The sequence below is a fragment of the Labeo rohita genome, unplaced genomic scaffold (assembly GCF_022985175.1).
Source record: "Labeo rohita strain BAU-BD-2019 unplaced genomic scaffold, IGBB_LRoh.1.0 scaffold_167, whole genome shotgun sequence".
Classification (NCBI taxonomy): domain Eukaryota; kingdom Metazoa; phylum Chordata; class Actinopteri; order Cypriniformes; family Cyprinidae; genus Labeo; species Labeo rohita.
In genome coordinates, this window is record NW_026127857.1 from 1 (window position 1) to 26358 (window position 26358).

The following is a 26358-nucleotide window of genomic DNA, read 5'->3' on the forward strand; positions in this document are numbered from 1 at the left end:
TGGATGAATAATGGACAAAACTCAACTATTGTTCATTACAATGTGTTATTTCAGTTATTTTTAAAATGCCACAATTTGAAAAACACTCATTAACATAATTATGCATGACATTATTACTTTTCACCCACCACTAACAGAGTAAAACAGTAAAAGAGAATTGTTTTTTGCAAGTGACATGATTACAGACAGCTGCTCAGGGCAGATCAATGCAAAAACCACCACAAACATTATTTAGGAACTCAATGGTGTTACATTTAGAATTACATTAAATTACAATATCAGCTATTGTATAAAATCAGTAGGTAACACTTGCCTTCTTCATTAGTTCTTCTACATTTCCAGCAGATGCAGAAGATCCCAAATCCAACAACAATCAACAGAGATTCAGCAGCAGCAACAGAGATCAACACTGTCAGAGAATTTGAGTCTGGAGATTGTGAAGGAGAGGAAAAGGGAGACATTCAAGTTATTGAGTTATTGAGCAACAACAATAGACAGAGATCAGCTCAAGGAATGAGCAATATCACACTCGTAGCAGTGTAGTATGGCTGCACAGGTAGGGCTCAACATGCCCTTTTTTCCTTACACTCCAAATTGCCCTTTTTTGGTTGCTTTTTTAAATAATATATTATATTATAATGTTTTTTTTTTTTTTTTTTAAATAAACCAATGCTTATAGGTCATTGTTTATGTTTGTCTGCCTGTTTTACAAATATGTAGTCAGTGAAAGGTGTTAAAATGTGCTTGTGATCTTGGACCCGCTCAAACTGTCAGTAAAACCTCATAACTCCACCCCCTCCATCTTGATGGAATAAACAAAGTTCCTCAGCAGCTGAGCTGAACAAAGTCTCACAAGGGTAAATATAAAGATCTTGTTGTTTGAATAAGTACAGCGTTTTCTTTATGCAAAAAAAAAAAAAAAAAAAAAAAAACACTCTGTCTATAAAGGCTCATATTTTATGTTTTTGAGGTCTAAGACGTGTGGGACCAGAGAGAGCGAGCTAGGATTTGAAATAAAGTTTAAAGAAAAAGTCCTTGTTTACAACCCTGTTTCAGTCTCTTTCAATATAAAAGTCTTTACTGCTGACACTCATGAAAATTTCACTGAAATTACCATCACGAACACACCGCTTCTCAATACTAAATACTATTATTAAATACTACCATTATTTATTTTAATTTCAAACAGCATTATTTATAAAATTATAGTGGATTCTGGTGTCCGCCATGACATGTACTGTGAAAAAATACTGTTATATAAGTTATATAAATGGTGAAAAGGCTGGAGTTCTGTTATCACTAGAATATCGCACCACTGGAAAAGCCTTGCAGCTAATCAGATTCAAGGACCAGAAAGAACTGTTGTGCAAATGCTATTATCACTACTGTCATACCTGAACATGTGTGACAGAGTTTGCTGATGTTCAGGTGTCTGGTCTGGTTGCTGATGGGATTGTTGATCACACAGCTGTAGGTGTTTTTATCCTGATATTCCACCTCCAGAGGTAGAGAGAGACTGATGCTGAGATCAGACACACTGATGCTGGACAATAAACTGTTTCCTTTGTACCAGGAGAGAGACGCATGACTCACATTCACCACTGAACACAACAATGAACAATTCTGCTGTGATGAAGATGATGATGAAGAGCAGTCTGTTTTTATGATAGGTACAGGCAGAAGAGCTGAAAACATGAGAGAATAAACAGAAATATAGATAAAAAAAAATAAACAACAATTTTAGATTTTTATAGTTTTATGGCAGAACAAATGATCTCTACTCACGATAAACAGAAACACTGAATGTTTTTAATGACAGTTTCGCTCCCCTTATCTGTTGTTCATAGAGTCCAGCATGTTCAGTTGTGATGTTTGTGATGGTCAGAGATCCAGTTTGTTTGTCCAGCTTCAGTCTGTCTCTGAATTTCCCATCAAGACCATCAAATGTTGAAAAGTTTAGTTTCTCAGTTATTTTAGCGATGAGAGATTTTTCAGCTCCAAATTTCCATGCAATGATGTTATCTTCATGTAATTCAGTAACATTAGTTTTTAAAGTGACAGAATCTCCCTCCATCACTGACACTGACATCTCATTTGTTTCTGCACCAAACACACCTGGTGAACACGAAGAGGTTTTGACACAGATTTTTTTTTCTTTTTTTTTTTAATCATTTGTTTTATCAACAGCAGCAGAAAATGAACAGATTTATTTTAAAATTCTGTTGTGGGGCAAAATCAGTGTGTAAAGTTTTATTGTGCTGAATATTTTCAATACTTAGCAAATGAGACACTTGTGTAAAAAAAAAAAAAAAAAAAAAAAATTCACTGACTAATGACTTTACATGACTTTTGTAGAAATTTATGACTGAATTTTTAAAAGATAAAATTCTTTTGAAATAGATTTTACATTTAAAACAAAAAGAGAAACACATTTTTTTATTACTTACCAGTCAGACTCAACCAGCACAAACAGAACAAAACAAACACGTGAAACATTTTCTTCAGTGGTTCAGTGTCTGATCTAATAAAACCTAAGTGCTAAAAACACTTAACCTGATGTGACCCCTCCCCTGACAGAGTGTGACCCTCCTAGTTTGCACACTGTATTTGCATACAGTATAATGCTTTATTTCACCCAGACCTTGTATTTTAACTGTTTTTAATGGGTGAAAATATTCTATATTTTTACCATAGTTTTTATAAGGTACAGTAGTTGCCTGACTGTGTTAAATGACCAGAAGTAGAAGAAAATTGTTTGAGCTGTGAATGAACTACATTTCATAGTAAAACTGAATGAAAGTTTTGTGATTTTTAAATTGCGGTGTATATTTATTCAGTTCTTAATGTTAATGTGTGGAAAAAAGTTAAAACTGTCTTACACTAGCGTTTTTACTAAGGTTCAGCTTCTGATTCAAACTGAAAGCTGCTGTTGTCTGTGTTCTTCAGAAATGTGGTTTAATCTGTTGGGTGGACAAACATCTTGTAGGTGAGAGTGGACATTCAGAGCATGCGTGTTTAGTTTGTACTTGAAGGGATTTATGTTGTTCTGGTACTTGAAAGTTTTTAAAATTGCGTGGAAAAACAGTATTTCCAGATATAGACAGGCTCTAAAAGCTGCCAGGGCTGAGCATATCAAACTCATAGAAAATAACCAAAACAATCCAAGGCTCTTATTCAGCACAGTGGCTAGATTAACAAATAATCAGACATCACCCGATCTAAATATTCCCTTACAGTTTAATAGTAATGACTTTTTGAATTTCTTCACTGATAAAATAGATAACATCAGAAATATAATAACAAATTGCTAGTTTACTTGATCTTAGTGCTGTGTTCGACACTGTAGATCATGACATACTCATAGATCGACTACAAAACTATGCAGGCATTCAAGGGCAGGCTTTAAGATGGTTTAGATCCTACCTGTCCGATTGCTACCACTTTGTTTATTTAAAAGGGGAGTCATCTCAGTTATCACCAGTAAACTATGGAGTGCCACAAGGATCTGTCCTAGGTCCTCTGCTATATTCAATATACATGCTGCCCCCTGGTAATATTATTAGAAAATACGGGATTAGTTTCCATCGTTATGCTGATGATACTCAACTATATATCTCAACAAGACCAGATGAAACTTCTAAATTATCGAGGTTAATAGACTGTGTTAAAAATGTAAAATATTGGATGACCAATACTTTTCTGCTATTAAATTCAGATAAGACAGAGATTTAACTTATTGGACCAAAACAGAATCTCTTGAATTACAATTTGCAATTAGACAGATGTACCGTTACTTCCTCTACAGTCAAAAATCTGGGTAAACCCATTATCAGAAGATAATGTTTAATAATAACCGGCTTTCTTAATTACTACAGATTCAGGTCTGTCTTCAGCTCCTATAGCAGAAATATGTGTTGCTATTTTTGTTGTTCTGCTGGTGACTGTGTGTGATTTACTGTCACTATAGCATATGGCAAGCATTCTGTGTACAACTGATATTATAAGACGTTAATATGACATTTTCATCTTTTCCTTGTTTAACTGAGTTTGACATTTAACATTTAACAGGAAATAGGTGGCAGCGCAATGATTTGGTAAGAAGTCTTTTTTGTAGCTCTCTGGGAAGCATATAGCACACTCTATCGGGTATAAAAGTAGGGTAGTGCTATTCGTGACTGCGTGAATTAAGAAATATGAAAGCTAATTGCATCTTATACACTGAAACAATAAACTTTAACTAGCATTGTAGCACAAGGGATGCTCGTCGTTCTCTCTTGGTAAGCTCTGTCTCCCTGAAAAACCGGCATAAAAGTGAAAGCCAAAATCAAGTCCTCAACTACACAATAAATGTTATAGCGAATATAACTTAAACAGACAATATAACTGGCCAAGTAATCATGTTGTGCAGTGGTCTCAGTCTCTCCTTGTGTGTGTCTGTTTGAATTCATACAGATAATTAATGTCTATAACCAAAAATAATAAAACGCCAAATTACAGCCTACTAGATGTTTATTCATTTAAGAAATAACAGCCACCAAAAAGGGGAATACGTTGAGAACTTTTTTTTTTTTTTAGTTGAAACCAATTATTATGTATTAACACCATCAAACACCTCTGACGACACGTCTTTACGTCATCGTGCTGCAGTTCGTAAGGAACCTTCCAAATTACATTTTCGTTTTCATTCGCGAATGTAGTAATGTAGTAGTAATGCACGCTGAATGCCAGGCACCATAAAACAATAATACGAAGAAGAAGAAACAATGGCATAGGGTTTACTGAGAAGAAAGAACATAGCACTATTATGTATCAAAATCTGTATTTATTTTTTAACAAGCCTAATGAAAATGAAGCTTTTCTTTATTTTGCCCTTATTGTTCTGGCGTTTACTCGACCATAGTAAGACATAGGATTTTATCTCTATTCCTGTACTTTGGCGATTAAATATGTGGTTATAACGTCTCAGGTTACGATGTAACCCTGGTTCCCTGAGAAGGGAACGAGACACTGCATCCTCTAGAGGTTGCTATGTGGAACGTCTCCTACGTGACCCGTGTCTGAAGCTATATATATATGTAAAAACTACATGGTACTGGCCGGCGACAGCCTATGACGTCATTGCCGGCGCGATGCGTCGATGCTGGCGCGTCATACCAGTGTGACCGTATTGCATAAAAGGGCACCAGTTGAACACAACATCCACTTCTTTGTCTGAAGCTTGTGTCCGAAGCATGGCCAGAAGTCTAGAGGACGCAGTGTCTCGTTCCCTTCTCAGGGAACCAGGGTTACAACGTAACCTGAGATGTTCCCTTTCGAGGAACGCTATGGTTATTCCCACGCTGCCATGCTGAGGGGAGTGCAAGCCAGACACAAAAGGCGAGCACTAAGTACCAGCTCCACCTAAGTAGGGGGAGCTGCCCCAAAGGACGTCCAGGTGGCTGTCAGTGACTTAATCCCTTCGGCCAGAGGCCTGATCTGCATACTCAAGGACTTACCTGTAAGGTCCAGGCTAACAACACCTGGCTGAGGGCAGAGCTCAGACTTGGAATCAGAAAGAGATTCCTTTAAGGGATATAGCCTGCAGTCTAGGAAGGTAGTCTAGGCCTGTCACCAGGGGGTTTACCTATTGCTTGTGTAACCCTGCTCGAAGGGAAGGCAGCATAGGTCATGAGCACCCCATTCAGAAGTATCGTTTTTAAGTGATACATAGGTCGAGTGTAGCCCAAGATTCTGGGGCTGAACAACTCCAGAAAGGGTACGAAGCTGAGCGCGTGATCCCCACCATACAGGATTTGAGAAAGAACACAGGAAGCTAGTGTGCGTTCTTACGTGGATTTTAGAATGTGTCCGGCGAGCCTGGACACTGAATACCATTCAAGAGGAGGCTCTGGGAAGCAGAGAACACAAATCCCAAGAAAGGGAGGGTCTCTGCACTCAGGGAGCCGAATCGTGCTCAAAGCAACCCTTCTGCAGAAAAGGGGAGCACTATAATGATCAGTATGAGCGACCTGAATGGGATGCCCCGGAGCAGAGGAGATATACTCTCAGAGAAGAGAAATCTGGTTGCTCAACAGGGTATAGCATGCTCACAGAAGACTCTCAACCTAGAGAGGAGCAAAGAATGCTGATTTACTTCATCCCAAAAGGAGCTACCACCGGGAAAACCAGAGCCATAGGGAGCGGAGGTCCTTCTCTCGGCATGGAGAGGAACTTATGAGCTCCAAATGAGAGTGACATGCTCACAAAAGACCCTCAGTGAGGGGAGCATTTGTCAAGCTCATGCAATGTCAGGAGACATCACTGGGGCAGGAAAAACTACTGTCTACAGGGCTTCTAGAAGGCCCTAATGAATCAGAGCAACTTCCGCACACACAAGTGGCGAAAGGCAAAACACATCGGGCGGCAGCAAGCGGCCGATTCATCCGATGAGATAAAAGCTCAATCTAGTAACCAAGGCAAGCATTTAGCAGCCACAGGGTAGACACCTCACCCACAGAGGGGAGGAACCCTGTGCGTTCTACTAGGAACGGTGCATTCAGACGACCCTAAAGAGGGAGGCACCGCCATGCTCATCTCCTAACAGAAGGGATATAAAGGCCGAAACGAGGTTTAGTGTGCCGCCGAAATTGTGAGCCAGACAGCCTTGGATACCTATATACAGCTTCCGTACATGCCAATGTGACAGAAGCAGAGACACGTTGGGCGGCAGCAAGCGGCCGACTCATCCAATGCGGCAACGATGGGACGCACAGCAGTTATAGGGTAGGTACTTAACCTACTATAGAGAAAAGGACCTACCCGCTCTGCCCAAAGACGTCCTGCTTAAATGACCCTGCATAGCGGGGAAGCACAGCCTACTCATCTCATGTCAGTGAGACATCACAAGGGTAGAGAAGAGGTCTAAGGACCAAGATTGCTGATTTTATGAGGCTCCAGGAGGCAAAGGCCTCAAATACCCAGATAGGGTGGTCATCTTCCATACACTTGAAATGTGATGGGAGGAAAAACACATCGGGTGGCAGCAAGCGGAAGATTATCCGATGAGGTTGTCATGGAGCATCAGCAGTCTCGGGGAAGATACCTGACCCCCCTCAGAGGGGGAGAATCTTCTCACTCTACCGAAGAACAGTGTGCTCTAGAACACCTCGTCCCTAAGAGGTGAGCACTACCTTATCCTGAGATGAGTATCCAGAAAAGGGGTATAGAATGAGATCCAGCATCGAGGGGGAGTCGAGTCATTCTTAGAAAAATGGGTTGAAATTACCCCATAACAGATAGAGCGCTCTGGAACCTTCAGCCGTAGCTGAGGCGAGCACCAAGGCTAGCCCTCCATAGAGGGGAGCCTACCAGGGTGACCACAATGGCTGGAAAGGGACATCATCACCTCCTAACAAAATGGGTTTTAGCTGTATTCACCCAAGTAATATGTGCTCTAGAACCTTCAGCCCGTAGCTGAGGCGAGCACTAAAGGCTAGCCCTCCATAGAGGGGAGCCTACCCAGGGCGACAGCAAGGGACATCCTCACCTTCCGCCAGGAGGGGCTTTAGCTGTATTCGCCCAAGCAATCCATGCTCTAGACCCCTTAGCTCGTAGCTGGGGTGAGCACCAAAGCCTAGCCCTCCAAGGAGGGGAGCCTATCCAGGGTGACAGAAATGGCTAGAAAGGGAGATCATTACCTTCCGCCAAAGGGATTCTGGCTATATTCACCCAAGTAATCCGTGCTCTCCTTCTCAAAAGAGAGCGTGGGCCCTGTTCAGCTAACCCTCGTGAACAGAGGCCTAAACATGCTTTAAAACAGGTTGCCACTCCTCAGAGTCAGCACCGAGAAAGGGGTTTCCGCAGAAACACCTAAAGCATGAGGAATGGGTGGATAGCTCAGCAACAGAAAGCCCCTCAGGGCGAGGCATGAGAAGAGTGTGATGTACTCAGCCATAGACGTCAGGGGCATCTCGTGAACAGACTTCCGAGAGCTAACCTACAAGAAGGACAGAAAAGTCCTGGAGGAAATAGAGGTGAGTAGAGATAAGAAGAACCAGAAAAGATTACCTGAATGGCGATCAACAAGCCCTGGGGGTTTCATTAATGTAGCGAGGACCGGGGTTCAAGAACTACCTTGTAGTATCTAGTGATGCATCTGCAGCAACAGAAGTCAAATCCTCCAAGCCTGACGAAGGAAGGAGATATCAGCAGCATCCAGGGGTCCCATGCATGGGGGGGTGTCCTACCCTGAAACATAGGAGGAACACAGCAGCCCAAACACACATACTGGAACACAAGCAAAATATAAATACACCAAATATAAATATAATGAAAGGAATCGAGGATCGAACTCACCCACCATGGTCCATCGGAACAGTTTACACAGGGACTTAGATAGAGTCCGGACCATTAGTAAGGCTGCTTTATATAAAATAGAACAAAACCCAGCACATCATGTGGTTAGACACATAATAAAGGATCATACTCACCCAGCATGGTCCTCAATCATGGTGCATCGAAATGGTTACACAGGGACTTAGATAAAGTCCAGACCATCGGTAAGGCTGCTCTATAGAAATAGAACAACACCCAACACATCATGAAGATCAGCAGTAAGAGACTGCAGTTATTAGCGCAGCAGGGGAATTAAAGAGGGGAGGTGAGGGCCGATGTTACCACCCCGAGAGGAAGGTGAGTAGATGTTATTATATATTTTTTACTCTGGTCCGGACGAGAGTGTTGGGAACGCCTCACCTGGACCACTTCTCCCAGATCTTGACGACCTCCCCTTGGCCCATGCCATCTCCTGAAACCACCCGCAGGTGGAAGAGGGGCACGGGCCGCAATACTAGCCTTCTGAGCCTATCTCCGATCCTCAGACCCTGACGGGCCAGGACTAGTCTGAAGACTGAGTAAGAAGCATCAGTTAGGCTGTTAGGCTGTTAGGCTAACATAATAGAACTTAACCCTGCAGAAAGACAACACCATCTTAGCAGTGCTCCAGGAAGATGCTATTAAGAACCCAAAGAAGGGTCTTAGTAAGCACATAGCTACCCTCAGATAGCTATGCTTCCATAGATAGCCTCTAAAGTAAGTCCATCTTACCATAAACATGGCTGAACTATAACCACCCTCAGATGGCTATGCTCAGGAGGTGTCCATAAACCCGATTTTGGCACAAAATTAACACCGCAACCGCAACGTGCAGCATATATTCAGCTCCCACGGGAGTTAAACACGCTCCGCCCACGCGCTAGATTCCCCCGGGAACCAGGCGAGAATGGAGCCGCCGTCACCGCGAATGCGTTGTTAATGCTGTTTTTTTTTTTTTTTTTTTTTTTTGGCAAACGCACTCATGCAAATTCGGTTAAACAGTTGAGGACTCACCTCCGTCCTTTTGCGAATGCATCATGATGAGCACATTCAATTCCCTCGAGAGCTGTTTTGCATTCATTTGGAAGAAATTGTGAATTGATTAAAAATTTTGAATAATTTCTTCTTTAGGTGCATCTGGTGTTGATATAGACAGAGTGTTATTGATGGAGGGAGATTCAGTCACTCTACACACCGGTGTTAAAACAAACCAACAAGACAAAATTATATGGTATTTCAATGACATTCACATCACTCAAATCACTGGAGATCTCAGCAAGATCTGTACAGATGTTCAGTGTAATGAAGGTACTGAAAGATTCAGTGGAAGACTGAAGCTGGATCATTAGACTGGATCTATGACCATCATGGACATCACAAACAAACACTCTGGAGTTTATAAACTACTGATAAGCAGCAACAACATCGACAGTGAAAACAGCTTCAGTGTTATTGTACATGGCGAGTCATGTTTAAAATGTAAAGCACATGATTAATGTGTTATTAGTTATCATTTTGTTGTAAAATTTATGGGTGATTTTTCTTCTAACCTGTATATTTACATGATTTTATCAAAAACACGTTTACTGTTAAAGTGGATTTTGTAGACTTAAATATAAATTTAGTTCAGTGTGATCTACAACATTTGTTTTTTCATTGGTTATTAGTTTTATCAGTTAGTTTTATGCTAATCATCAGTCTAAACCCATCTCTTGTTTCACATTAAAATTTTACAACCAGGACTCAGTGCACAATATAAAATGTTTAAAATGTGTTAATAACACAAAATGTGTATAAATGTTGCTTTTCAGAGAGAAAGTCAAGAGGTCTTGTTTTATCACTTTCATATCCACAGTTCTTTAATCTTATGTGATGTTTTCCCCCGATCTTTAAAAATATGTTCAAGTATGTTTTGTTTTTATTCTATTTGACCAAAGTAACTTTTTCTTTTTTCTTTTTATTTTTAAACAGACAAAATGCTGCAGCCTGACCTGGTAAGATATTATGTACACAAAATCTGTCTGTAAAAACCTATGAATTAACAATAAATTAACTCATTTGAGAATTGTTAAGGCCCTAATATACTTCAAGCGACATCAGAGAACTAACTGGTATGATATCATTTTAAACTAAAACCACATTAGATCAAAACAAAGTTCTTTTGTTGGAGTTTGTTTTGGGGAGTTTGAAACAGCTTGCTTTGTTCTACCATTGGTCTGTGGTGTTTACACAATTACCAGTAGATGTGGCTTTGGGGCTCCACCTTCTTTAACAGGCTTTTATCAAGTAGTGATTACAGCATATTGAATAATATATACATAACCGGAAGAATCGATACACTGCTAAGAGAAGCGCTTCCGGTGTTCAATTCCGGTTCGATAAAGGTCCATGAACTAGTTGCTGCGCAAAATGATTCAATGTTTTGAAGCGCTCGAAACACCACACGCTTGTGACGCCTGATGGTCACAAGAACTTAGGCTAAAACATGCATTAAAACAGCTTTTACTAACTCACTGCAAAAGTTTTATTTAAAGTATAATACATGAAATACAAAAAAAATAAAAAAGAACCTTTAAATATTAAGTATATGTGTTTTTAAGAATATTTTATATATTTACCATATCTGTGAGGTATGTATTCGCTGAGTTTCTATTCATTTTTGTGAAGCGCTTGTTGAGACGACATCATGTTTGTTTTCTTTATTTTCTTTAATTTATAATTTAAAGCACCGTTAACGTTTTTTTTTATATATATAAAATAAGACCATTTATAGTTCCGAACATTTAATCACGTTGCCATTACATAAAAACTGAACCAATTTAATAGCTGAAACAGTAGTATAAGCTATTTTGTGAGAAGAGGGGGAAAAAGACGGGCTCGAAAAAAAGCTGTAAGGGCCGCGCTGTTCAAGCAGGTGCGCGCTGCACGTATCATGGTGAAACCGTCATAACGCGCGCATTTGCTAATATTAATTCTTCCTTGCTGTCCCTGACTAGTTACATTGGTTTTTAAACCACAATGCTTGTCCACTGTGTTTCCACAACTTCCACTCCATCATCAGCTTTACTAAAATAACCGTTTCAGTTACCCGTCATATCGGGTCAGTTAACCGTACAGGGTGTACTGCTCAATACATTGTTCTACTATTTTATGCTGTCTAAACCACGGAAACGACGTGTGAAATCTGCTAAATCATATAGAGAAGGACTTATCGTAAGCAGGAAAGGGCGCAATGTTAAAAATAAATAAATAAATAAATAAAAATAACTAAAGTTAACAGGTGGTAAAGATGCATACAAGCAGTATTAATTAAGATATTAGACTAATATTTCACCTACCTGACGGAAATGATGAGAACAAACATGAATGTGGTCAAGATTCTTGCGCTGGAAATCATGGTTTTGTTGTATAGACAACAAAACTATATATATATATATATATATATATATATATATATATATATATATCTATCATATATCTATATCTATCTATATATATATATATATATATATATATATATATATATATATATAGTATATAAAAAATAAAAATATTTCAAAATTGTACTATCTTTGCTGTACCTCAGATCAAATAAATGCAGGCTTGGTGAGCAAAAGAGACTTTAAAAAAAAATTAAACACTTCACAAAAAAATTGTTCTTGTTACCTGATGTATTAACTAATGTTTAACCTCATTGTAAAGTGTTACCATATGCAGGTATGAATACAGATATTGAAGGTGCATTATGACTGCCACCAGGTGGCGATGTGCAACATCCATTTGGAGAGGTCACAGATAATTAATTTGTTCCGTGGCTGTATTAACCAGGCTTAATCTCCACACCACTGTGTGCTCATGAGTCTCACCTGAGAAGATCAGTTTCTCCTTCATGAGGTTGACGTCACGACTCGGCCGACGTACTACAGGGCTTAGCATGATCTGCTCAGGGTTGTAGCTGCACATACCACTAATCTTCCACCTGAGGAAAAAACATGACAACACACGGTCAACAAAACACACTTTTGAGGCTTTGAAAGTGCCACAAATTTCTGCTCATTAAGTATTGGATCTTGAAATATTTGATGAGATAAAGTGACTGAGAACACTTAAAAGGATTAAAGAGCAACACTAAAGTAAAAGCACTAAGAATGAGAATTACTGGAACGAAAAATACAAACAGACGTAAGAAACAGAACAAATCAAGACCCTAAAATACTCATCCTCATCACCTGATCAGGTGATATCTGAGCAATTTCAGCGAGCAGCGGAGGACAGGCGCATGCAAAGAGCAGAGGACAGAGAGAAAATGGAAAGTAGAGATTGCCAAGAGGAAAAGCGCAGAGCCATCAGTTGAAAAGCGCCCAGTGGCCCAGCAGAGATATAGCAAGCGTGCTAACTACAAAACAACCTAACATTAATGCCAAGGACTGCTTTCGTGCAAATGTGTGCGAGCACAGAAATAGTCATATTGAAGATTAAAGCCACTACTGACACAGCAAAATAGCTTCCAGTATTAAAAAGCATTAAGAAACAGTTTGAAGGACATAAAAGAGATGCACTCACTTCTGAAAAATGAAGATGCCAATGACAGTCGCCACAGATATTAAATCTGAGGTGATCCATATCAGGCCATATTCTTCAGCACTCTACAAAACATGTTAAAGCAGCATTTAGCCTTTAGATATAAATATAAAAAAACCTAAGTAGGAGAAAAAAAAAGGGGAATCCTAATAAAATAAAATCGCAATATATATAAAGCTGTACTCTACTAGTCACAAGTTTTTGAACCGTAAGATTTTGAAATGTTTTTTTACAGAAGTGTCTTCTGTTCACCAAGCCTGCATTTATTTGATCCAAAGTACAGCAAAAACAGTAAAATTCTGAAATAGTGAAAATATTTAAAATAACTGTATTCTATTGTAATGTATTTTAAAATGTAATTCATTCTTGTGATTTCAAAGCTACAGTTTTAGCATCATTACTCCAGTCACATGATCCTTCAGAAAGCATTGTAATATTCTGATTTGCTGCTCAAAAACATTTATTATTATTATCATTATTATTATGTTAAAAACAGCTGAGTATATTTTTTTCAGGTTGCTTTGAATAGAAAGTTCAGAAGAACAACATTTATCTGAAATAGAAATCTTTTGTAACATTACAAATGTCTTTATCATCACTTTTGATTAATTTAAAGCATCCTTGCTAAATAAAATAATTAATTCCCATTATTTCTTCCCCTAAAAAAATACTGACTACAAGCTTTTGAATGGTATAGTGTATAAGGTTACAAAAGCTTTTTATTTCAGATAAATGCTGATCGTTGGATCTTTCTATTCATCAAAGTATCCTGGAAAAAATGTACTCAACTGTTTTAAACATTGATAATAATAATAATAAATGTTTCTTGAACAGAAAACCAGCATATTAGAATGATTTCTAAAGGATCATGTGTGTAACCAGGAGTGAATGACGAGAGGCGAGCGGATCCATTTGCGAGCTTTTATTCATCAAACGAGACAAAGACATGGTCGTACAGGCAGGGTCTAACAACAGTAACAAGAGTGTCAGAGGCGAGACGAGAGAACAGTCCTTAATAATGAGCGATAATCCGAGGGCAGGCGGCGAACAGTCGAAAAACGGGGAGCCAGGCGAGGGGATCAAAACACAAAGAACAAAGAACGCTAAACAATAGGAGAAACACTATCAACAATCCGTGAAGTGCACTGGGAAGGACCGGGGCTTTTATAGAACGCCTGATTGGTCACGGGGGCTGACAATCAGTGCGGTGGAGGATGGGAGATGCAGTCCAGAGTGTGGTGCAACAGTCAGAGTGTGTAGGTGAGGTGAGAGTGACATTCGGTGGTGAGCGGACAATGGGACACCGACCAGATTCGTGACAATGTGACACTGAAGACTGGAGTAATGCTGAAAATTTTGCTTTGATCAAAGAAATAATCAGATTTTTAAAATGTACTAATCGAAAACAATTATTTCAAATATTAAAAATATTTCAAAATATTTTCAAAAAAAGTTTTGCTGTAATTTAAATAAAATAAATGCAGGCTTTGTAAGCAGAAGAGACTTTTTAAAAAACATTAAAAATCTTACTGTTCAAAAACTTTTGATTGGTTGTGTAGATCTCATAAGTCTAAATGTGTCTAAAAGTACTATTTCCAGGGAATTTTTGAAATATTTCAAAGCTTTTGGAGCCCACAATCCTTTTCCACTACAGATATTTCTGATCCAAATTTATGCAACTATTTGCAAAATTAGTTAGTGATCTTGCATCATATATAAAGCATGCCTATTTAAAATCTACAGTATTCTGTGGAATGGGTGGTAAAATGTGTAAAAGTGGGCCAAGATTCTCTACATCCTTCTTGTTAATTGAATTAGCCATTCAGTAAACATCCGGCCGACGTGTAGGACTTCATGAATGACAGCAGCTCCAAATCTGGCCTGTGTATTTGAATGTGATTATAGCCGATTGATATAAAAAAATGAAAATTTACTGACCTTGCAAGCTGTCCAGATTGTAGATGAGCTTGTCTCTTGAACACAACAGATTTGTAGAAATTTAGGATTATATCACTTGCCCTCCAATGGATCCTTTGCAGTGAATGGGTGCCGCCAGATTGAGAGTTCAATAAAAACATAAAAATAATCCGTAAGTAATTTACACGACTCCACTCTATCATTTAACATCTTGTAAAGTGAAAAGTTGCATGTTTGTGGGGTGGGCCCTTACACTTATAGGGCACTGCAAGCCGTCTTAAGCCAGTGCTATTTTTGTAGTCAACAATGTCACAAGAAGCTGTCTTTGACACCATCCGTCACCCACCGAGCAATGCCTCACTATTGATCTCTCACTGACAGTGCGAGAATTTAGAGCAGCGCCTCGCTATGGTAAGAGTGCTTCAGGTGAACCTTGGGCGAGTGAGACCGTCACACCACCTGATGCCTTGGCTCATTCCCAGAGATATGGTGTGATGGGACAGCACTCACCACCCAATGTTATCCACCACCACTATCCAAGACAGCAATTTAATGAGAAACTGACTACAGACGCAAATCCATCAAAAAAAAAAAAAAAATAAATTTGTTTATTTTCCTTATGATTAGATTTTTTATTTTAAAATTGACAAACAGCGTTATTTACAGCATTTTAAACGTCAGAAAGCACCGTCAGTTGCTGCACACATTATCCCCTAAACCAGACCTGGGCAAACTCGGTCCTGGAGGGCCTTTGTCCCTGCAGAGTTTAGCTCCAACCCTGATAAAACTCACATGAACAAGCTAATCAGTGTCTTCAGGTTTACTAGAAAGCAAAAAAACTGGTGAGTTTTATCAGGGTTGGAGTTAAACTCTGCAGGGACACCGGCCCTCCAGGATAGAGCTTGCCCAGTTCTGCCCTAAACGGTGTTGTACGACAGAGAGCGCTGTCAGTTGCGGCACTCATTATCCCTTAAACGGTGCAACTTAAATTATTATTTTTTATTTTGCATTTAACTAGTTTCTTTATTTCAAAATTGTCAAACAGCGTTATTTACGGCATTTTAAATGATAGAAAGTGCCACCAGTAGCGGTGCTCATTATCCCATAAACGGTGTTATTCAAAATTATTTTTGTTGCGGTTGTTGTTTAACGTTACATTTTCTCACTCACCACAAGACAGGAGCGACTGACTCTTCTTGTTCCATCAAATCCGCGAATCCATGAGTTGCTGGCCTCTAGTAGACATTCATCGCACATGGCTTTGTGTACTCATGGTAGTAGCCACATCACTTAATCACTCATTTGCAGTGTTGATTCGGCCATATCACACTGTACAACAATAATACTTTTTTTTTTTTTTATTATTATAGTAAGGGCTACGTTTATGGTTAGGGTAGGTGTAGACGTTATAAAACACAGTCTAATAGCTAGAACAGTTCATTTCATTATTAGTTTCTGGTTGGAGTTGTACCCCTTGGGAGAAACGAGTCATTTCGAAGCTTGTGACCCGTGCGCATTTGCTGTATTCTTGACTTCCAATCTTTTTACTCGTTTCGCTGGCAATTTATCCTTCATTGCCTTGGATGCACTTCAAGCTGGGACTTCGTATCACCTACCTGAACTAAGTACGCAGCTGTTGTGGTGTTTTGGTTTGAGTAGTTTAGACGATTGTGTGTGTGTGTGTGTGTGTGTGTGTTGATCTATTTTTAAATTTGTACGTGAGTTATTTATTTATTTATTTGCTATAATATGTATGTTTCTTTTTTTATCTTTGTTTTTGGTTGTTAAATTTGTGATTTTCTTGGGTTACATGACATCTGGTCTTGCTTATATTAGTACTGCTCATTTGGGAAATCATGAATTGCATGTATTTAAATTTAATTAGATGGTTTGTTTGGTTTGTTTTGACGTTGTATGTTTTGGGTGATGATAAGGTGAATGTTTCTCTCTCTCTCTCTCTCTCTCCTTGGTTTGGGTGGTTTGGTTTATTGTGATTTTAAAGGTTTCTTGTATTTCTTGTGCTATATATATTTTTTTTTACTGTTAGTATTGTTATCATTGTTATTTATTTTTGTGTGTTTATTGTAATTTATTTATTTTCTCTTTTTGTTGTTATTGTATTGATACTGTTAATAGTATTATTATTGTTATACATTATTTTTTGTGTATATTTGGTGCAAGGGTAGCCGGTCATTGGTTCATGACAGAGCCTCTTGATATGTTATCTTGTGTTAAGGTACTGTGCACGCCATTCATTTTGAATCCCATATATCAGAAGGTATTTTGGCCATCTGAGACTTTATTGTTAATAAGTATCTAGTTTTGGTTGAGTAAATTGGGAATTTTATGGGGAAAGGTTTTATGATGTTGATGTTGAACTCAATGTTTTAAAATTGAATATATATACTAATAAAGTTGTGACTTTGGTGGTAAAGTGTCTTTGCTTGTCACGTTCCATTTAGTTGGAAACTTGCCAGTGAAGAGAGAAAGTTAAATTATGGGGCCCAAACAGTGGTAGTCAATAGTAACTACACTGGTACAGCTATGTTTGTTTGTTTTCACTTTATGTAATATTTGTCTGTGAGTCCTTCAGTTGTCTTCAGTATGAAAATGGATCTCAGAATTGTACAGTCACTGCTGGAGAGCATTCAAATATGCAGGAGAGGCTGAAAAACTGCTCAGGAGAAACAAGGGCCTCATGGACAACTATCACAAACATAAAAACAGGTCTTGGTAGTGACAAAGTATTAAGACTCGTGGGTATGTAAACTGCATCATTTGTGTATTATTGTAGTACTCTCATCAAAGTGTTTGACATCTCAAATGCACCTAATGGTGTTGCTATTAATGAAGAGGACCAGAGCTGATTTATTTCATAAAATCTGCATTAGTTTGGAGGAAATGTGAATTGATTTTAAAACTGTGATTAATTTCTTCTTCAGGTGCATCTGGTGTTGATATAGACAGAGTGTTATTGATGGAGGGAGATTCAGTCACTCTACACACTGATGTTGAAATAAACCAACAAGACAGAATTAGATGGTATTTCAATGACACTCGCATCGCTCAAATCACTGGAGATCTCAGGAAGATCTGTACAGCTGTTCAGTGTAATGAAGGTACTGAGAGATTCACAGGAAGACTGAAGCTGGATCATCAGACTGGATCTCTGACCATCACGAACATCAGAACCACAGACTCTGGATTTTATAAACTACAGATGAGAAACAGCATCATGAAGAGCTTCAGTGTTACTGTCACAGGTGAGTGTCATTTTAGTCATTCATTGCTTTTTTTTTTTTTTTTTTTTTTTTCCTTCACTTTTTTTGAACATTTGAACAGTAAACTGATACATTTAAATCAACCCAGGAATGTTTTTTTTTTGTTTGTTTGTTTGTTTGTGGCCTGTTTGAAGAAGTTTTTATTTTTTACAGTAAATCAAATCAATCATCTACACATGCACATCAAACTACCAGACAGTTGTCACAATGAGTTTTGTCACCTAATGAATTTGAAACTTTTGAAGTATGTTGTTGCTAGAAAATCAAAAGTCATAATATCAGTCAGTTTCCCTGTGAACACTGCTGTTTCTTGTTGCTGTTTTAGCTGCTGTTCCTTACAAGCCCACCAGACAGCACCTTTATCAATTAAATCAATGTCATGCAATTTTTTACTAAATATGAGTCAAAAGTATTGGTAAAGTTGTTTATCAGTCAATCTCTTGTATAACAATTACTGTCTTTAGCTGTTCCAGATTCAACTGCTGCTGTTCTTGCCACTGCTGTTCCTGCTGCTGCTGCTGCTGTTGCTGTTCTGCTGGTTGCAGCTGTTGGCGTGATTTACTGTTGCAGGAGATTAAGACAAAACAGCAAGTATTGCATACAACATACTTCAAGCTCCTTTGAATAACTAACTGGTGTGATGTCATTTTAAAACAAAACCAAATTAGACCAAAACAAAGTTCCTTAGTTACTTTGTTAAAGTTTTTTAGGGATTTTGAAAGAGCTTGCTTTGCTCTACCATGGGTCTGTAGTGGTTACACAATTGTGGCTCTGGGGCTCCACTTTCTTTGACTTGGAAATCTTCTTGAGTTCATTTTTACACTGTTCAGTCCCTCAAGATCAGACGTCCGTGAGTAAAAACAAGGAGTACTTTGGAGAGCTGCTTCATAGAAACTTCATAGAAAAGATGTTATTTTGATGTTAACCGAAGGTGACCCTGACATTGTTTTTCATGCTTAATACTGTAAAGATGCTTGATTTAAAGCTCTATTGTATAAATTGCTATACAATTAAGTACTGGTACTTCTGATTGGGCTGAGGCTGGAATTTAGCAAGTTTGAAGTAAAAGTATTTGATGGACGTATACTATGTGTCAGGAGCATTCACTCAGTATCATCATCTCATTTTTGACCAAGATGGCTTTTAGCTGGATTTGCATTTGAACTATTCATATTCATCTAAATAGTAGTATATCACTAGTCTCATTTTTCAAACTTATTTTTACATCTAAAGTGAATAAGGAAAAGAACTTCACCATGAGTATATTGGGACTTTAGATTTCTGTGAGATATTTTCTTTGAGGTCCTTACATGCAGCAAACATCAGAGGGAAAATCATCTGAATCATCAGGGTTTTTTCACAATCATTTGTATTACCTTCTGTGAATCAGTTTTTCTTTCAGGAGAATGGTGGAGAAGGATCACCCCTTATGAAGGAGACTCTACAGATGGCAAAAAAAGACATCTGATCATCAGGCTGGGAGCATGCGGACGGAGGACGGTAAAAATGCACCCGCTGATCCGACTGTGAGCCCGAGTGAGGATGGCAGTAAATATTCACCCACTGATCTGACTGTGAGCCTGTGGGAGGAGGATGGTAAAAATGCACCCGCTGATCCGACTGTGAGAATGCGGAAGGACGGCAATTAAAAAGGCACCCTCTGATCCTACTGTGATCAAGCAGGAGGACAATGATGAAAAGACACCCGCTGATCCCGACTGTGAGCATGTGGAAGGATGGTGATTAAAAATCCATCCACTTATTAGGTTGGGAAAAACATGAATGTTTGAGTCATCAGATATTTAATTATTGGTGGGCTATTCATACACAAGTGAGCACAAATACAAACACACCGAAACAAACACACACACACCTTCCCACCACACACTCGAACACAATTATAAACACATATGTCTGCACTCACTAGTTTTATAAGACCTAATATGTAAATATAGACTGTATATATAGAAATCTGAAGGCTATTTAATATTTCTGTTCAGTAAAACCATTCCAGTGTAAATTCTATCATAATTTTAATAAAATATTAAAATAAGACAAAATCTATATGGGCCTATAGGCAGAATGATTCCCACTGGTGCATGACATCCACTGTGTTGGACAAATAGTTTTTCTGTCACAGAAAAAGAAAAATAATGTTAAAATGTGGATAAAAGTATTTCTGACATCCTATTTACCTGTCTGGTTTTCTGAGAATAAAATAATTTAACACTTATTCCTGAGGCACATGGTGCATCCCCTTTATGCCGCCATTTTGAATATATTATGCAATATCTCAAAACAAAAAAAGATACAAAGATAACAAATGGAATTGCAGACAGCACTTTGGGGGTTCACCAGTTGGTGTTTGGGACATGATGCTACTTCTTAAATGGTTCAAAATGGCCTCCAAATAGCTTTCCACTGTTGTGACCATGATGCATCAGACATGTTTTTGCTCCAAATTCATTTAAAAACATCAGTCGAGTGTTTGAAATAACTTCCTTTTGTGATCTGACGTGGTTTCACATCACCGAATGAGGCAAAATCATTATTTTATATAATATTCTATAAAGTGATAAAGGCTGTTGATTAGCATTGCGTTGCATCTATGGTTTATTCATATAATAATACCCGATATGGCTTGAAAAACAGAGAGAAACCATTTAGTCACAATTGTATTGATATGTCTCCATGTTTCATCAGTTAAAACGTCTCTATCTGAGGTTTGTTTTTTTGGTCAAACATTTTTAATCATAATATTATAATAAATCCTTATACCTTATACCTAAAATATATCGATAATCACTAACAGTAATTATTGTTTTGTTTAATGTTTTTTAGTAATAACAATAATCAGAAGTCACATTGATAAAACAACATTTTGGCCAAATTGTGCAGCCCTACAAACAGGCACAACAAACTCAGTGTTCTTTATCATTTTTGGTAAATAAAGTCTGAAAACCTTTCTTGTTATAGTTCAGATTTTGTTGGTACAGTTTAGATTTTGGAATTCACTTAATGTTGCCCTTAATGAATAGTCTCTCAAAATAAATAAAGTCTTGTTACACATTAAAGTTTTATTTTATTATTTTTTTTTTGTTTTGTTTTGTTTTGTTTTTTAATTATTTGAAATGAAAGAATGATAGAGAGATTGAAGTAAAGTTGTTGTAGAAATGGAATCCAAACAATATCTTTTTGGAGCTGAAAAAAAAAAAAAATGCTTTGACTGCTATATACATAATATTTATTGCTGTAATACTTGTTTTATACATGCAACGATGCCCATGATCAGACCCAGATCCAATGTCTAATGCAATAAGGTTTTTGTTCATCAATCAATCCTTAAAAACAAGCAAAATAGCCTGTATTTCTTATCATTTATGAATATTAGTAGGCCTATGTTTATTTTGTTTATGCTCTGATTTCTGTACCTGAACTTTGTTCAGTTGTATTTATTTGTGCTACTGCTAATTCAATTATGTGTTCTTATTTTATTACTGACTGTTGATTTGTCTATAAAAATGTTTGAAATCTACACTCAAAAAAATGTTTCAGCCTAAACTTAAACTTTATGTAATTCAATTACATACCAATTTTCCATGTGTTTAGATTACATAGTTTTAATTTAAACAAATCAATTAAACTTAATGTGATTCGAATGCATCAGTCTTACGTGAATGAAACAGGTAAAGTTGATGTAATAGTTCCCAGTGTTAAACAAACCCTGCTCAGTGTTCATGTGTTTCCACACTACAGAGTGTTCAAGTAGCATTGACACAGTGTTGGAGTTAAGGAGATAATTATGTCATGATTGACCAATAATGATGAACACCTGCTGTTTACAAGCAGAATCACAGAAGGAAAGAGAAACACAAGAATCAGCCACAGACAAAGATAAAATGAACTTAAATAAATAAAGACATAAAATCTCTGATTAAACAACTCCACAAACAACATTACAGTTTGACTTGATTTCTGTCATATATCTACCAAAAAAACAAACGAAAAAAAAAAAAAAACAGAGGTTTAGATGTTTTATTTAAAAAGTAAAACGTTTCATTTGACCTTACCATCATGGCGATCAGGGTTTACTTTATTTGAACTCTTGACCTTTGACTTTTTTTTTATGTTAGACTTAGCCGGAGTTATAATTAAGGTAGTAATAGTAACAGGTCATACAGCTATTGTAAATAACATGAAACTAACAGATAAACCACTGAATGAGATCAGTGAATCAGGCCTCTAGATGATGATTACACCATCAACAACAATTAAGCAAGAACATTTAATAAGATTTTTCTCCTGGCTTTTTTTGCTATAACAATTGTGCTCTACAAACATAATTAAAGCAACCAAAATATATCTAATAGTCAAGGGTCAAGAACCCAACTAAAGTAAACCCTGATCGCCATGATGGTGAGGTCAAATGAAACTTTTTTTTTTTTTAATAAAACATCTAAACCTCTGTTTAGATGTTCTCAAATAATTTTTGTGGATATATGACAGAAATCAAGTCAAACTGTAATGTTGTTTGTGGAGTTGTTTAATCAGAGATTTAATGTCTTTATTTATTTAAGTTCATTTTATCTTTGGCTGTGGCTGATTCTTGTGTTTCTCTTTCCTTCTGTGATTCTGCTTGTAAACAACAGGTGTTCATCATTATTGGTCAATTATGACATAATTATCTCCTTAACTCCAACACTGTGTCAATGCTACTTGAACACTCTGTAGTGTGGAAACACATGAACACTGAGCAGGGTTTGTTTAACACTGGGAACTATTACATAAACTTTATCTGTTTCATTCACATAAGACTGATGCATATGAATCACATTAAGTTTAACTGATTTGTTAAAACTGATTTGATTAAAACTATGTAATCTAAATGCATGGAAAATTGGTATGTAATTGAATTACATAAAGTTTAAGTTTAGGCTGCATCATTTTTTTTGAGTGTATATTAGTTAGTCTAATTGTTTATGCTGTGCCATTTTTAGGCAAAATTTATTTTTGCAGCTGTTCTTTGATGATTTTTTTTTTTTTTTTTTTTTGCCATTCGGCAGCAACAGAATGTTTTGCTAAAAGTCAGAATAAGTAGACTATGTTATAGTCTGGAGCCCTATATATATATATATATATATATATATATATATATTTAAAACAAAAAAGATCAAGAGATCAAGAACAGTTCCGCTTAAAAAAAAATGCAGGGTCAAATATCTCAGTTATATTTTTATTTGATTTAAATGAATCTTTATTCTGTCAGATTTAGCATTTTGTAGTGAAACTGTTTTGTCTAAAGCAGAAGTCAAATGGTTTCATATGAATAAGAATGGAAAAATGCCTTCAACCATTTTCACACAGACACACTATTCACCTCAGACACACTCAAAAACAGACATCAAACACAATCGTCCAGCAGTAGATACACTCTCATGCACAAGTTGTTTGTTCACCCAACATCATTTCAGTAATCAGTCTTTAAGCATCACATGGCAATTCTCACCAATCCCTAAACTCATCCCAGAATTCAGAGTCTTGCAGGAGGTTCTTAGTTAAAGCAGTGAGACAAATCTGATATTAGAAAAACACTAAAGATTGGAGATTATTCTCTCACGGAAACAGGTGCATACTCCACTTCATCTTCCTCTTTAACATGCTGAAAAAAAAAAAATGATCACGCAGGATAATAATACTTAAAAACAAAGAGAAGTGTTACTCTCTTAAAAAGACCTTTTTTAGACAGAATCCTTTGGTTGTGACATAGCATGCAACTTTCTGGCTTCACTGATTCACATGAATATACAATGTATTAAAGTAATGCAAATCTGTTCTGATATGTGGTTTTGCTTTCAGATGATTTAACGGTGAGTTTCTCTTAATATAAACAAACACAAGATTCAGTCCACTTAAATTTGTGAAACAGGGACTAAATGGATTTGTACTTCCCAGCATGCTTTTCATAGCACTGTGATAGGACAGTATGTAAGTGTTCATTAGTGTTTAATGCTCCTTTATGTTGATCTAAAAGAGTTCTGTTGTGTTGTTGAGTTGCACTTATGCTTTTGATGTGCATTGCACAATTATTACTCTGTGAGAAATAACTTCTCATTCCAATAATAAATCATGTTTACGGTAATATGTGATACATATAGTGGTTAGCTGACACACAAACCTGGACTTGTTTCTGTTGTATAAACCTGAATTCATTTTCTGGAAATATTTTCTTCTGTTAAATTAAGTTCATTATGAATAAACTATTTTCTGAGTGTATGTCATATACACTGGCTTAAATTTAAAGTCTGTATGGTATGGACAGACGTTTTGGAGATCCTGCATTTTTAGTTGTTTCAGAAATGTATAAATTACTATGGCTTTTTTTTTTTTTTCTAAGCAGAGCAACATGAATTAGGAATAATTTAACCTACCGATTTCTGTTTGTTTCTTCTGTGGAACGTAGGATCAATGTAAGTGATCTCTTCTGTACAAGTCCGAACTGTTTTGACAACAACAATAACAGATGGACTAAAACAACAAAACACAATCTTACTAATATTATTAGTTAAAGCATTAATGTATGCAATATTTAATGGAAAATTATTTTTGACAGCATTAACAAGCTTAATTTTAACTGTTCAACACACACAAAACATCTTTAACACAGCCTTTAGCATTTAACTAAAAGATGATCTATAAATGACCAACAATTTTTCCTACTAAATGTCCTTTTATTTCCTATGTAAATCTCTCTTTCACATACTGTAAAATTGTAAGCGCTGTTCTACGCCTGATTTTTTTAATCAAATATTTTGTAATTAAAAAAAAAATATGTAATTTAGCTAACACTTGCCTTGTCTGGTTGCTGATGGTATTGTTGATCACACAGCTGTAGGTGTTTTTATCCTGATATTCCACCTCCAGAGGTAGAGAGAGACTGATGCTGAGATCAGACACACTGATGCTGGACAATAAACTGTTTCCTTTGTACCAGGAGAGAGTCACATCACTCACATTCACCACTGAACACAACAATGAACAATTCTTGTGTGATGAAGATGAACAGTCTCTTCTTATGACAGGAACAGGCAGATGAGCTAAAAACATGAGAGAAGAAAAATAAATAAAAGAAATATGGATAAATCTAAAAACAATTTTATTTTCATGGTTTAGTGTTCAGTGAGTTTTTGTGTGATCTGTCTAAATCTATAAAATAACAATATGTGAATGGCAGGACAAATGATGTCTACTCACCATAGACAGAAACACTGAATGTTTTTGATGACCATTTTATACCAATTATCTCTAGTGTATAAAGTCCAGCATGTTGAGTTGTGATGTTTGTGATGGTCAGAGATCCAGTTTGTTTGTCCAGCTTCAGTCTGTCTCTGAATCTCTCATCAGAACCATTAAATGTTAAGAAGATTAGTTTCTTGGTGATTTTAACTATGAGAGTCTTTTTTTATTTCCAAATTTCCATGTTATGTCTTCCTCTTCATGTAATTCAGTAATATTAGTTTTTAAAGTGACAGAATCTCCCTCCATCACTGACACTGACTGTATTTCATTTGTTTCAGCACAAAACACACCTGATGAACATGAAGAGGTTTTGTCACAGATTAATGTTCCTGTTGGTTTACAAATCCTGAAATCAGCTGTTAATAATTTGCATGTGAACTGAAGAACATTCACAACAGTGGCAGAGACACAAAATGAACAGGGATTTGTTTAAAAGTTTGCTGTGAGGCAAAATCAGTGTGTAAAGTTACATAGTTTTATTGTGCTGAATATTTTCAATACTTTTGAGACACTTAGAACATATAAAACAGGTTTTTTTTTATTACTTCCAGGGTGTTTTACTATTTCCAGGGTTTTATTACTGTCTCCCATGTTCTCAGGGCTCCTGTGCAGTTGGACTAATGATTTTCCATGATTTTTGCAGAAATTTATGATGACTGCATATACAATTTTTAAACATGGAATTCTTTCAAAATAGATTTTTATTTAAAACCAAAAATGGCCTGATATTTAAAAGCAACTCAGTGGAAGGTTTTGGCTTTCTAAGTCACCATGCAGAGCATAAACAAAGACATTTACATTCGCTGTGGAGATTTCCAGTGAGATTTCTCATAGTAATGATTTATTTGGTACAGATAGTAGCAGATGAAAATTGTCTAATTCTTAAAAACAACAAATAACCATAAAAAACTTTTTTTATAACTTACCAGTC

General features: G+C 36.9%; 1 protein-coding gene across 1 annotated transcript; it reads right to left on the reverse strand.

Annotated features, from left to right (window-relative positions):
- Window positions 1-313: 313 nt before the first annotated feature.
- LOC127158731 (CD48 antigen-like) lies at window positions 314-26358 on the reverse strand (the record flags this gene model as incomplete). Its single annotated transcript, XM_051101748.1, has 4 exons — window positions 26354-26358; window positions 1786-2115; window positions 1395-1685; window positions 314-427 (listed from the first exon to the last, which is right to left on the reverse strand). Coding segments are annotated over exons 2-4 (709 nt in total), but the record flags the coding sequence as incomplete, so codon positions are not given.